Genomic DNA, 14,042 nt, shown 5'->3' with positions numbered 1-14,042 from the left:
AGATATGATTTTTTTTAAAATTTTGATCAAATCTGAAAAGATAACTTCTTTCCTTTGATGATATACTGAAGAATATCATATAGACTCAGAAATTACTTCCAAAAAAGAAATTGAATAAAACGTTTGAGCTATAAAGAGAATCAGACATAACTTCAAAATATACTGCTTTGTAGTGAGTACTGGGAATTACTATTTTAGCCCTATAACCGAAGTATACTTTATAGTATGTTTAAGGTGTTGATTGATAAACTCAGTACGGTGGTCATATTGTGTTTATGTCTTTGATATTGTGTTTACATCTTTGAAAGAAATTGACTAGTTTTCTTGTTTTTAATCTAAAAAAATGATACTTTCCTGGCACTACTTGTTTCAAATGTGCTGAGATTAGTTTTCCTGAAAAGTTATTAATTTTGATTGTTAATGTTTCTCAGTTTTGTTCTTCATTTCCTAAATTTTGACATGCTAGATTTTATAAATTTTCTTTAGTAATAGTCTAAATAGTTTAAATGTAATTAGAGTGAACTGATTGGAAGAAATAAAGAAAGTTGCGTTTGCCAAGTAAGATGGATATTTAAATTATTAGCTAAATTTCTGTTAAGTTCTCAATTTTAGTCTTTTTTGTTTTTTTCTGAAGATACTTGCTTACAAACAAGGAATAGCACCGGTTGTGCCTCTTCAGCGTCTTCACTTTCTAACTATTTGTATGTCTTCATCTTGGGACAACTGTTTCTGGGAACAGGAGGAACTCCTCTCTATACCCTAGGAACAGCTTTTATTGATGATTCTGTGCCCACACACAAATCATCCCTCTATATAGGTAAGATGATTTTCTATATAAATGTCTCAGTAGTGTTTTGTCTTATTATTTGTTTAATTTACAAGCAAAATATAGCATGCATTTATTAAAAAGTTAGTTGTAATATCATAAGTATTTTCATTATATAAATATGACATTGATTTTATTTATTTGTTTGGAAACTGTGGTGGCATAATGGTTAAGAGCTTGGGCTGCTAACCAAAAGTTCGGCAGTTTGAATTCACCAGGCACTCCTTGAAAACCCTATAGGGCAATTCTTTCCTGTAGTATAGGGTCGCTATGAATTGGAATCGACTCAACAGCAGTGGTTTTTTTTTTTTTTTGATTTCTTTATTTAGTTATTTACTGGTATATCAAGCCCTTCAATTGGATGCAGTTGTCCTCAGCTCTATGTCTCTGGGCTATGCCAGACTTTCTGGATGGGAAGAGCCACTCAAGCAGCAGCAGGCTGTCTAGACTGCTTGAATCCCAGGCTAAGTTACACAGATTTGGAAGAGAGTGAGCTCTGCCATTCTACACGACTTATTACATTCTTCATAGACTTGATTAGAGTCAATACAAGAAACCATAATGTAGTCCCCAGAAACTGGTGTTTTCAAGTTAGCCCTTTTTATACATGACTTGGTTTTTTACTTTGTTATCTAATTCTTGGTCACATAAATTTCTCTTAAATTCTTTCCCTGATGTACCCCCAAGGTAGAGGTTACTATACTATGCGTGGCCCTACCTCTAATTATGGAGCAGTTTATTTGCAAATGAGTTTTCTCTTTATTACTCTATTATCTTGATCTTGGGTGCTCATTGCCGTATTACCTGGAAGTGTATTCAGTGCAGCCATGAGAGACTACAACGTCTACTTGGGCCCAACCCTTCTATGGAAGCTGCTAAATTTCTGCCTGTTTTCTCTATTTGTTTTGACTTGGTCTCTCCACAAGCTCTGGTATGCTCTTTACAAGTTCTGGCTGATGTGTACAATTTCTTCTGCATTTATGAATTCAACAGTGCTTTTTTTCTTTTCCAGTTAGCTAACGTGGATGCTTTTCACCCTTCCAGTTCAAGGGGACTTCCCCTCTGAACTTCCTTTGTGGTCAATACTTCTCAGAAAGCAATTATAATCTTCATAATTCAGTAACATACTAATGTAGGGAATTATTAAAAAAAAAATATTTAAACAGAATATGTGTGTTGGGAATCCTTGAGACCATTTCCAGGTTTGATAATTCCTTAGGCGGGCTCACAGGATTCAGTATGTAATACTACTCATGACTATGACTTATTACAGCAAAAGGATACAAATCAAAATCAGCAAAGGGGAAAAGCCTATAAGGTGAAGTCTGGGGGAAACCAGGTACAAGTTTCCAAGAGTCCTCTCCTGGTGGAGTCACACAAGACACAGTTGTCCAGTAACAATTGTGACAACATGTCTGAAATATTGTCTACCAGGGATGCTCATTAGAGACTCAGTGCCCAAAGTTTTTATTGGAATCTGTTCATGTAGGTACTGCCTGCCTAATGTGTTCCAAAGTTACAGACTCCCAGAAGGAAAACAGTTGGTCAGCAAAAAACTCATTGTTTATACAAGCAGTTTGGGGACAGTGAGACACTATTATCAGTTAGGGAATGGTGGGCACCCTACTGACATCCAAGTTTCCAAAGACCAGCCAAGAGCCTACCTTGCAAGCTGACCTATTTAAGGATTGGAGTCTTGGGCCTCCTCTGTTAACTCTTTTGTGCACAGGAGGGATTTGTAGAATGGTAGTTATTGAGAGTAAGGGAAAAGAACAAATTAACAAAACTGAGAAATTAATTTAGCTTTTATCCTTTAGTTTCATATGAATGCTTCTTTTAATTATTGTATCTTATATTTGTTTTTCCTCATTACAGATAACCAGTATTTTTCATCGGGCAATAGTTCTGTTGAATGAAACCCCTCCTTTCTTATGCTTTCTATATTTGTAAATTTCCCCATTTCCAAAACTTCTTCCATTCTTTCTTTCCTGTAAAATAACAACTATTATTGGTAGCACACAGCTCTCTATGTGAAAAACATTACATAACAAGGCAAAAATGGGCTAAATGAAAACAACAGTCACCATTTGCTACCTGTCTTAGTTATCTAGTGCTGCTATAACACAAATATCACAAGTGAATGGCTTCAACAAAGAGAAATTTATTTCCTTACAGTCTGTGGAGGTGGAAGGGTACCAGCTCCAGGGGAAGATTTTCTCCCTCTGTCAACTCTGGGGGAAAATCCTTGTCATCAATCTTCCCCTGGACTAGGAGCTTCTCAGTGCAGAGACCCTGGGTCCAAAGGCCATGTTCCCCTCCTGGTTCTTCATTCTTCGTGGTATGAAATCCCTCTGTCTCTCTGCTCGCCTCTCTCTTTTATGTCTCAAAAGAGATTGACTCAAAATACAACCTAGTCTTGTAGTTTGAGTCTTGCCCATTAACATAACTGTCTATGATTCTGCCTCGTTAACACCATAGAAGTAGGATTTACAGCACATAGGAAAATCACATCAAATTACAAATGGTGAACAATCACACAATACTATCGTGGCTTAGCCAAGTTGGCACACATTTTGGGGCGACACAATTTAATCCATAGCACTACATATTAGAAAGAAGAAAAAATTGGTTAACATAAAATCTCTATCCTCACAACCTTTTCCATGCTACTCACCCTTTATGTCTTTGTATTTGATGTTTTCCTTCGGTTGACAATCTGCGTCTTTTAACTGAACTTTTTAATCCATTTCCTGATATTTTAAGCTTTAAATCTTTCATCTTAATATGTGCTTTCTATTTTCTCTATGTTCGTATTTCTTGTCCTTTTTTCCTTTATTTTGATCAATTATTTTTTATTATTTCATTTCCCCTTTTATTAATTTAATGGATACACACTCTTTTACTATTTGTTTACTAATTACCACACATAAAAACTTGATTACGAAATTCTAATGTTTGTTGGTACTTTTACCACATCCTTGATCATCACAAGGGCCTTAGAACCCTTGAACTTCATTTATCTCCTTCAATTGTTTTTGTATGCATTGATCTCTTATGTATTTAGATTCATGAAATAATTATTATTAATGTTTTATTTAAAAATATTCATTAATATTTACCAGCATATTTGCCTTCTCTTATGTCCTTCTTACTGCACCTCTGAGCTTTGATCTGGGATCAGTTTCTTTCTACCTGAAGAACAGCCTTGAATTAATTTCCTGGAGCAGTCTGCTTGTGAGGAATTCTCTTAGCTTTTGTTTATCCAAAAACAATTTTTTTTTTTTTAACCCTTTTCCTTGATGCTATTTTCTCTGGGAATAGATTATTAGTTGACCATTGATTTTCTTTCAGTACTTTAAAAATATCGTTCCATGTCTTCTCACTTCCTTTATTTCTTTTTAAGATGCCATTTGTCATTCATATCTTTGAAGGTAGCATGTATACATACACATACATACATCACTCTCCCAACCCCAGATGCTTTTGAGATACTTTTCTCTTTGTGTTTAATTTCCAGCAGTTTTACTATAATGTGCCTAGGTGCCAATTTCCTTTTATTTAGCCTGGTTTGTATTTATATAACTTTCTGAATATGTTGCTTTATATATTTCATTGGTTTCAGAAAATTCTCTTCTGTAATTTTTTTTTGTTCAAATAGTGCTTCTGTTTTATTATCTCCTTTGAGGCTCCACTTACGTGTGTGCTAGACTTGCCCCTGCTACCAGTTAACATAGTTTTACATGGATTCATAAGTATTGGATTTATTGCAGTTATTATTACAGTCTAACAGCTTACACATTGAATTAAATATTTTAGGTACCTTGACTTGAAAAAATGATGCAGTTTAATTTGTATTTTTTTAGTGAAAATGTTTCATTTTTATGTAATTTTAATTGTTTACATTTTCTGACTCTAAACTTATTTCTCCTCTTCACTACTGTTACACATTCAAAGAAAATTTGTACATGTGACCATATTCAATTTCCTTGTTCTTCTCCTAGGAATCGGCTATTCCATGTCAGTCTTAGGCCCTGCTATTGGCTATGTTTTGGGAGGACAACTGCTAACCGTGTATATTGATGCTGCTATGGGACGAAGGCAAGGCAACGTCTACTTTCTTTTATTTAAATTTATTTTTATTTTAATAATGCTAACATCATAAACTTAACACTTTTCTAGTATTTCCTGAGTATAGCTTGAGGGATTTTTTCAGGCAACAAATATATGCAAGTCTTATATGTTGTTGTTTGGTGACGTCAAGATGGTTCTGACTCAAAGAACAGAATGAAACATTGCCCATACCTGCACCATCCTCAAAATTGTTGCTATGTGTGAGCCCATTGCTCTAGCCACTGTGTCAATCCATCTCATTGAGGGTCTTCCTCTTTTTCTCTGACCCTCTACTTTACTAAACATGATGTTCTTCTCCAGGGACTGGTCCCTCCTGATAACATGTCCAAAATACATGAAATGAAGTCTCCCTGTCTTCACTTCTAAGGAGTGTTCTGGCTGTACTTCTTCCAAGACAAACTTGTTCATTCTTCTGGCAGTCCATGGTGCACCATAGTTCTCAAGGTGACATCTTTGCCTTTTAACACTTTTAAAGAGGTCCTTTGAAGCAGATTTGCCCAATGCAACACGACATTTGATTTCTTGACTGCTGCTTCCATGGCTGTTGATTGTGGATCCAAGTAAAATGGAATCCTTGGTAACTTCAATATTTTCTCTGTTTATCATGCTTATTGGTCCAGTTGTGAGGATTTTTGCTTTCTTTATGTTCAAGTGTAATCCATACTGAAGGCCGTAGTCTTTGATCTTCACCAGTAAGTACTTCAAGTCAGCAAGCAAGGCTGTGCCATCTGTATAACTCAGGTAGCTAATGAGTCTTTCTCCAATCTTGATACCACATTGTTCTTCATACAGCCCAGCTTCTTGGATTATTTGATCAGCATACAGATTGAATAAGTATGGTGAAAGGATACAACCCTGACATATACCTTTCCTGATTTTAAATCACTCAGTATCCTCTTGCTCTGTTCGAACAACTTCCTCTTGATCTATGTACAGGTTCCTCAGGAGCATAATTAAGTGTTCTGGAATTCCCATTCTTCACAATGTTATCCATAATTTGTTATGAATATTTTTAATTTCACACAGTTGAATACTTTTAATTTTCATTAAATATCTTTTCATTATAATTGTAAACATGCTTTTTCATTATAATATTTTTGTCTTCTCCAGCTGCCCTTGAAATTTTGTTCATCTTTTTTACTTCATCATTTCTTCCATTTGCTTTAGCTACTCTGCATTCAAGAGCAAGTTTCAGAGTCTCTTCTGACATCATTTTTGGTCTTTTCTTTCCTGTTTTTTTTATTGACCTTTTGCTTTCTTCATTTATGATGTCCTTGATGCCATCCCACAACTCATCTGGTCTTTGGTCATTAGTATTCAATGCTTCAAATCTATTCTTGAGATAGTCTCTAAATTCAGATGGAATATAGACAAGATCATACTTTGGCTCTTGTGGAATTGTTTTAATTTTCTTCATCTTCAACTTGAGCTTGCGTATGAGCAATTGATGGTCTGTTCTGCATTCAGGCCCTAGACTTGTTCTAACTGATGATATTGAGCTTTTCCATTGACCTTGCATACATACAATTCTTATATACTATCCTAATGTGGCTATATTGCTTCATAAATTAATTCTTAAATTAATGCCACAAGCATCTCTTAGTATAATGGAATTATTCATAAATAAGAATGCTTAATAGAATTATCTGGTGAGATTTTTCAAAGTATACATCCAGGACCCTATGCATTGTTCAAAAACAAGAATTCTATTAAAATTACTTATGTTTAAGTAGATTTTACTTTTGGAAGATTACCTGAAGATTTTCAAGGGTTTATGATTCTAAGTGTAAGTCCTATAGTAGTTCTGATTAGTGTTACAGAGATCATATTGTGCAGCTTCCAAAACTGCAACAATAGAAAATAATAATAAGCCTATTTATTGATTCCATATAATGTGTAAGACAACATGCAAAATAACGTGTTATTTTGTTTTACATGCATTATTTTAAAAAAAAAAAAAACCAAACCCAGTGCCATCGAGCCCATTCCAACTCATAGCAACCCCACAGGACAAAGTAGAACTGCCCCATAGAGTTTCCAAGGAGTGCCTGGTGGATTTGAACTGCCAACCCTTTGGTTAGCAGCTGTAGCACTTTACCACTATGCCACAGGGTTTCCTTACTTAATAATAATAAGTACCATCATGATAAATGGAGAAAATATTGATGTTGTCAAGGATTTCATTTTACTTGAATCCACAATCAACATCCATGGAAGCAGCAGTCAGGAAATCAAATGATGTATTGCATTGTGCAAATCTGCTGCAAAAGATCTCTTTAAAGTGTTAAAAAGCAAAGATGTCACCTTGAGGACTGAGGTGCACCTGACCCAAGCCATGGTATCTTCAATCACCTCATATGCATGCGAAAGCTGTACACTGAATAAGGAAGACTGAAATAGAGTTGACATGTTTGAATTATGGTGTTGGTGAAGAATATTGAATATACCATGAACTGCCAGAAGAAAAACAAATTTGTCTTGAAAGAAGTATAGCCAGAATGCTCCTTAGAAGTGAGGATGTCGAGACTTTCAGGAGGAACCAGTCCCTGGAGAAGGACATCATATTTGGTAAAGTACAGGTTCTGTGAAAAAGAGGAAGACCCTCAATGAGATGGATTGACATAGTGACTGGAACAATGGGCTTGAACATAACAACAATTGTGAGGATGGTGCAGAACTGGGCAGTGTTTTGTTCTGTTGTACCTAGGGTTGCTATGAGTTGGAACTGACTAGACAGCACATAACAACAAGAACATTTTACTTAATCCTCTCACTCATTCTTTGTGGTAGATGATATACACAGCTGGTAAGTGGCTGGGACATGAATCAAAGTAGATCTTTTTGACATCAAAGTTCTCATCTTAACCAATGAATTATCTTTTTCTTTCCCTGAATAGAGTCATTAGTAACCTTCAGTGAGGCTCATTTTCTCATTTTACCACTAGGAATCATGACTTCACAGTTCTTTGCATGACTGTGAGCAATAAATGAGAACATATAGTTATGTGATTTATTTACTGAACTGCTAATCCGAGGTTAATATTTTGGAGACTGTGGGGGTAAAGGTCTTAGTTTTAAACCCTAAATGAGGTGGTCTTTGTCCTTAGCTCCAGAGAAATAACTCTTGGAGTAATTGCAATGACTTGGTCTGAGATCCCAGGCCAAACCTGAGGATTTGTGCTAGTGTGTAGGGGCTGGCGAGACTAGAAAAGTTTCACCTGGAAGATCAATATCAATTAGCCTCAAGAGGCATGATTTAGCCTATTTTGCAGAACTGGCCTATAAAAGCCCTGAACATGGAGGCTCAGAGAGCTTCCTGGTTTATGAGAACATCTGCTCTCAGGGGGGTAGCATGTCCCTTGGGACATGGAAGCCCCACACTGAGAACCATCCCAGACCTTGCACCATGCATCCATTTCATATCCTTTTTGGTACGGTAAGTCTGTAGTCATAAATATAGTATAACTTCCATGTATTCTGTGAGTTGTTCCAGCAAATTATCGAATTCAAAAGGCGTAGTAAGAGCCAGCAGGTTAGAAAGTAAGGGTATTGCGTGGAATTCTGTGCTTGCAGCTGGCATTTTGAAGGGGTAATAAGAAATTAGCCTTGAATTTGTGGCCAGCAGGCAGTAAGTTGGGGTGTCATGTGTGAGCTCTGACCCAGCTTCAGGTGGCTAGGGTCAGAGAGACAGAGTGGTGTGTGGGTGGCTGGCAATGAGGATATGAGGATTAGATCAGTATCTGTGTTTTGGGAATTGGATTCATGCTGATCCTTACCACACAAGAACTATGAAAAAAGTTATGCAAAGAAGCCTTTGAAGTAGAGAGCTGGGTTTTTAAGAAAGACACTTTAAGTTCAGTGGGGGAATTAGAGAAATTGTAGCAGTGGTGTGTTTTAAAGAAGAGCTTATAGATACACAGATATTAAAAATTGCTAATATGTTGTTTTAAGAAAAATTTTACATTTAAAAGAACCCTATAATTAAAGCAAAGTATATGGACTTTGAACATAGATCAATGATTTATTGATGAGATATATTTAATTAAATAGAACAGAAGAGAAATACATAGCCAAAGCCAGATAAAAAGTGTTGAGAAATCCTATGTATGTTTTTAAATATTCAGAATATGTCTATTCACTATCAAATAACTTAAGCTTTTATACCATATCTGCCATTTTTGAAATACTTTGCAAACCATTGTTTTCATCATTCTAATTTGTGCCTGCTACCTGTTGTCTCATTTATCACAGTGGCTTCAGTTGAAATTTTGGATAGTATAATAATATTACACCATATGCACTTGTGTTATAAAATATAGAATTATTATAACTGAAATTTTAATTAATAAGGTTGAGTTTACTTCTACTTTTTTTTTTTTCCTATCCATACAGTGCTGGTATCAATGAGGATGACCCACGCTGGCTGGGAGCTTGGTGGATAGGGTTTCTTTTGGCTTGGCTCTTTGCTTGGTCTTTGATAATACCTTTTTCTTGCTTCCCAAAATATTTACCAGGTAAATATTTTTTTATTAAAGTCAGAGAGTTTTACTCTAATTCTAGACCAGGTGTTGCTTTCTCTATAATTAATAAGAACTCTAAAAAATTCAACTTCCTTGTTGTATAGACTTTTAGTTGCCTGACTATGTGCATAAACTTTTGAATATCTGTATTTATTTTTTAAAAAATCGTGTAGCAATCTTAATTTATGACTTTTATGTATTTCCAATTAACAATCAACAGAACTGTGTGCATATTCAACTCTTTACTAAGTACTTACTAAATTTATTCTTATACTCTTTCTGGAATCTTGCATTATATTACATATAAGACACAATATCTTACAAACTATTACTTTGTAGTCAATTAGTCACTAATGTCAAGAGCAAATATGCCTTAAACCATTCATGTTAATTATTTGTTGTTGAAAATGCAAATAATTGTTATTTTCAATTATCAGCAAAGTCATGTTCCATAGATTCATTTTTTTTTTAACCACATGTTAATACTCGACCATCTGCACCTAAAGAAAAGGTTAGTAGAAGAGAATAACCATTTCTTTCTCCGAGACCTTGGTTCTGTAAAATCATGTAATTCAAATCCGTAACTGTAAAAATATTTTCTCCAGGCTGAAGGTATTTAGTTGTTTCCATTGTTATTGCAACAGGATGGATGATTAACTTTGGAAATGAGCAAAAGAAAAGATGGCAGAATAGAAGTGGGTGGACTCACTGATTACCTTCTACCGTGGGCCATTCCATCTTATAATTCCATATGTTGACTGTTTTCTCAGACTTATTGCCACTGTAATCATAAAAATCAAAGGAAAATGGTGCTAGATGGTAAAATTTCATTTGCCAAGCAAGAGAGATTTTAAATGAAAAGAAAACATATGTGGTTGAAGCAAATTTATCTCATTTTAATATTTAGACTAGCTGTAACTTCCTTAGCTAGTGGTAATGAATACCACTACCAGATTACAGCCATATGTATTTGTACAATTTTGTTCACAAAATGAGGAGCTAGCCTCTATTTTATGGAATTTATGTACTTGGAGGAGTGCGTCATTTATAAAGCAAACTTTTTAAAATTAAGAGTGAAGTGATAGCAACTGCATTTGCTATTTTTTAGGTACAGCAGAAATTCAAGCTGGAAAAATTTCCCAGGCTCATCAGGGTAAAAGTAGCTTCATACAAAAGGCAGATGAGAATTTTGGAAAGAGCTTCAAAGATTTACCAGCTGCTCTAAAGGTAAAATAAAACTGTTCACAAACACACCCGTGCACATACAAATCGTAATGCATTGCTGTTTGCTTACTTTCTAGAGTTCTATCTCTTATAAACAACCCTTCAGACTTCATTTTATTCTACTTTGAGTGAACAAAAATTATTTCAGAGGAGAATAGTCGAAAGAGCATGAGTTATCTTATTGGCAGTATTAATATTCAGTGGTTCCTCATTAACACTACAACCCATTATTCAGTGCCATTTCCCTTCTGTAACGGATTGATCAGTTGTCATCAAATTGTAAATATGTTTGAGAATGTCAAACCAATATGAAAGAGGAGGCGTTTAGTGATAACTGGAATTGGATTTCAGGTTAAAGAAATAAAAGTGTTTTGGCCATTCTGTTGTGCTCAGTAGAAAAGTGTTCTTTCTGTGTAACACCATAAGCATGAAGTATATCAGAGAGTTTATAGTTTATTAATTTAACTTTTCAATATTTGAAATTGTTTACTTTTCATTATTCTTTTGCCGCCTTCTCAAATGAAAACCTTAAAATGTTCCAGCTCTTCCCTCTTCTCTCCCATACATGCATATTCTTGTGTTTTGCCGAGATTGTTCATACATTTTAGTTCTCATCATTATTTTTCTTATAGTAGTTTTGTTCTACTTAATAAATTTCTATTTATGGTACAAATTTTAATTTCTATCACTGCTGTTTTTTTATCCTTATGGTCTGAGATATCTATTCTGATTGAAATATCTATTAACAGCATTTTATTGGTGGTTTTTCACAAATAAGATAACCATCTAAGTGTCCTCAAATGTCCAAATAATGTATTGGACGGGATAAATACTTTTGGATCGTACTTCTCTAATCCCAGTAATTTGAAGATGTTGTTTTGCTCTTATCTGGTTAATTGTGTTGCAGTTGAAAAGTTCCATGTCACTGTGATTCTTTCTTATTCTTTCTGTCTGGAAGCTTGTAATTTTTTCATTTGTCTTTGATTTCAGGAAGTTCACTAATTAATGTGTAAGTATGTGTCTATTTTTTGTTGTTGTTAATCCTTCCTCGGAATTCATGATCCTTTTTAATCTGAAGATTTAAGTATTTTCTACTATTACTATTTAAAAAAATGTATATATTGTATCTCTTCCTTCAGGTTCTTTTTCTCCTTTTATCATGTCACTCCTGTTCTTTTATTTGGTCACCTGGCCCTCACTTGGACATCTATTATCTTGTCCATTTTTGACTCTGTGTGTGTGTGTACGTATGTTTTGCTTTGATTTATGGTTTCTTTTTTTTGCTTTTAATCTTGCAGAACTGTAATTTGGTTTTCATTTTGTGGTTACAGAAAACCCAAACTCTTTGCTGTCGAGTTGATTCCAACGCATAGCGACCCTATAGGACAGAATATAACTTCCCCATATGGTTTCCTAGGTTGTAAATCTTTATGGAAGCAGACTGCCATATTTTTCTCCCATGGAGTGGCTAACCACTGACCTTTTGGTTGGCAGCTGAGCGCTTAACCGCTGTGCCACCAGGGCACAATGCATTGCTATGCTCCCCTCTGATAGGTTAATAAGGTTCTAAGATGTCCAACAATATAGACACTTATTTAAATTTACTTAACCATATATGGAAACCCTGGTATCACAGTGGTTAAGAGCTATGACTGCTAACCAAAAGCTCGGCAGTTTGAATCCACCGGGAACTCCTTGGAAACCTTATGGGGCAGTTCTACTCTGTCCGATAGGGCCACTATGAGTCGGAATCGACTCAACAGCAATGGGTTTTTTTAACCATATGTAGTAAAACCTGCAAAAGCCAGAATCTGTAAGGTGGAAACCTGTGAGAGAAGGAAAACTCAAATATTTTCCACTAGAGAGTGATGAAGAAGAGTGACTGCACCTTGTCAAAGGTGAAAAACTTTCAAGACCTGGAAAAACAAGGCAGTCCTGTTAAATTCTGGCTCTCACAGGTTTCGCTGCACTTACCTGCAGTACTTAACTACTGAAGTAAGTACTTAGAAATCACTTTCATCTGTGCTCACAGTCAAGTTCTTCATTCACTGCGCATGGGAATTCAAATAGCAACAAGAACAAAAATCAAATGCGAAGTAGATTTATAATATGGAGATTTATAATAAAACTGGGGAAGGGAAGCTTTCCAAGCAGGCCTTTCCCTCTTCCCTTGTCTCTTGCCTACCATGAAGACATTGAAGTACTTACTGATGACGATTCAAGACCACAACCTTCAGAATGGATTACATCTCAACATAAAGAAAGCAAAAATCCTCACAACTGGACCAATGAGCAACATCATGATAAACAGAAAAGATTGAAGCTGTCAAAGGTTTCATTGTACTTGGATTCACAAGCAATGCCCATGGAAGCAGCAATCAGAAAATCAAATGATGCATTGCATTGGGCAAATCTGCTGCAAAATACCGCTTTAAAGTGTTAAAAAGCAAAGATGTCATTTTAAGGACTAAGGTGCACCTGAACCAAACCATGGCATTTTCAGTGGTGTCATATGTGTGTGAAAGCTGGACAACGTATAAGGAAGACCAAAGAAGAACCTTTGAATTGTGGTGTTGGTGAAGAATATTGAATACACCATGGACTGCTAAAAGAATGAACAAATTTGTCTTGGAAGAAGTACACCCAGAATGCTCCTTAGAAGCAAGGATTGTGAGAATACATTTCACATACTTTGGACATATTATCAGGAGGGGCCAGTCCTTGGAGAAAGACATCATGCTTGATAAAGTGAAAGAGGAAGACCCTCAATTAAATGGATTGACAGATTGACTGCCAACAATGGGCTCAAACATAATAACGATTGTGAGGATGGCACATGACCAGGCTATGTTTCTTTCTGTTTTATGATTTGTTGTTGCTATGAGCCGGAGCCCACTCGAGGGCACCTAACAATGACAACTGAGGAATAATGTGTAAATTCTCTAAGTGCTCCACATATAGTTTTTCTCAGTATTGCACATCGTTGTTGTTGTTGTTAGGTGCTGTCGAGTCAGTTCAGACTCATAGCGACCCTATGCACAACAGAAAGAAGCACTTCCCAGTCCTGCGCCATCCTTACAATCATTGTTATGCTTGAGCTCATTGTTGCAGCCACTGTGTCAATTCACCTCATTGAGGGTCTTCCTGTTTTTTGCTGACCCTGTACTTTCCCAAGCATGATGTCCTTCTCCAGGGACTGATCCCTCCTGACAACATGTCCAAAGTTTGTAAGATCCAGTCTCGCCATCCTTGCTTCTAAGGAGCGTTCTGGTTGTACTTCTTCTAAGACAGATTTGTTGGTTCTTTTGGCAGTCCATGGTATATTCGATATTCTTTGCCAG

At 35.8% G+C, this 14,042-nt stretch overlaps 1 protein-coding gene across 1 annotated transcript in view; it reads left to right on the top strand.

The window, feature by feature from the left end:
* The window catches only part of SLCO4C1 (solute carrier organic anion transporter family member 4C1), a 74,205-nt gene that overhangs the window by 34,713 nt on the left and 25,450 nt on the right, over positions 1–14,042 (top strand). The window contains exons 3-6 of the mRNA XM_049871484.1: positions 635–817; positions 4,828–4,924; positions 9,350–9,471; positions 10,586–10,704. Of these exons, the coding sequence (XP_049727441.1) occupies positions 635–817; positions 4,828–4,924; positions 9,350–9,471; positions 10,586–10,704 (521 nt within the window). The remainder of the gene's footprint in view (positions 1–634; positions 818–4,827; positions 4,925–9,349; positions 9,472–10,585; positions 10,705–14,042) is intronic.

The sequence above is a fragment of the Elephas maximus genome, chromosome 2 (assembly GCF_024166365.1).
Source record: "Elephas maximus indicus isolate mEleMax1 chromosome 2, mEleMax1 primary haplotype, whole genome shotgun sequence".
NCBI classification, from domain to species: domain Eukaryota; kingdom Metazoa; phylum Chordata; class Mammalia; order Proboscidea; family Elephantidae; genus Elephas; species Elephas maximus.
The sequence above is the reverse complement of the archived record's forward strand: the minus strand, read 5'-3'. Positions and strand labels throughout refer to the sequence as shown.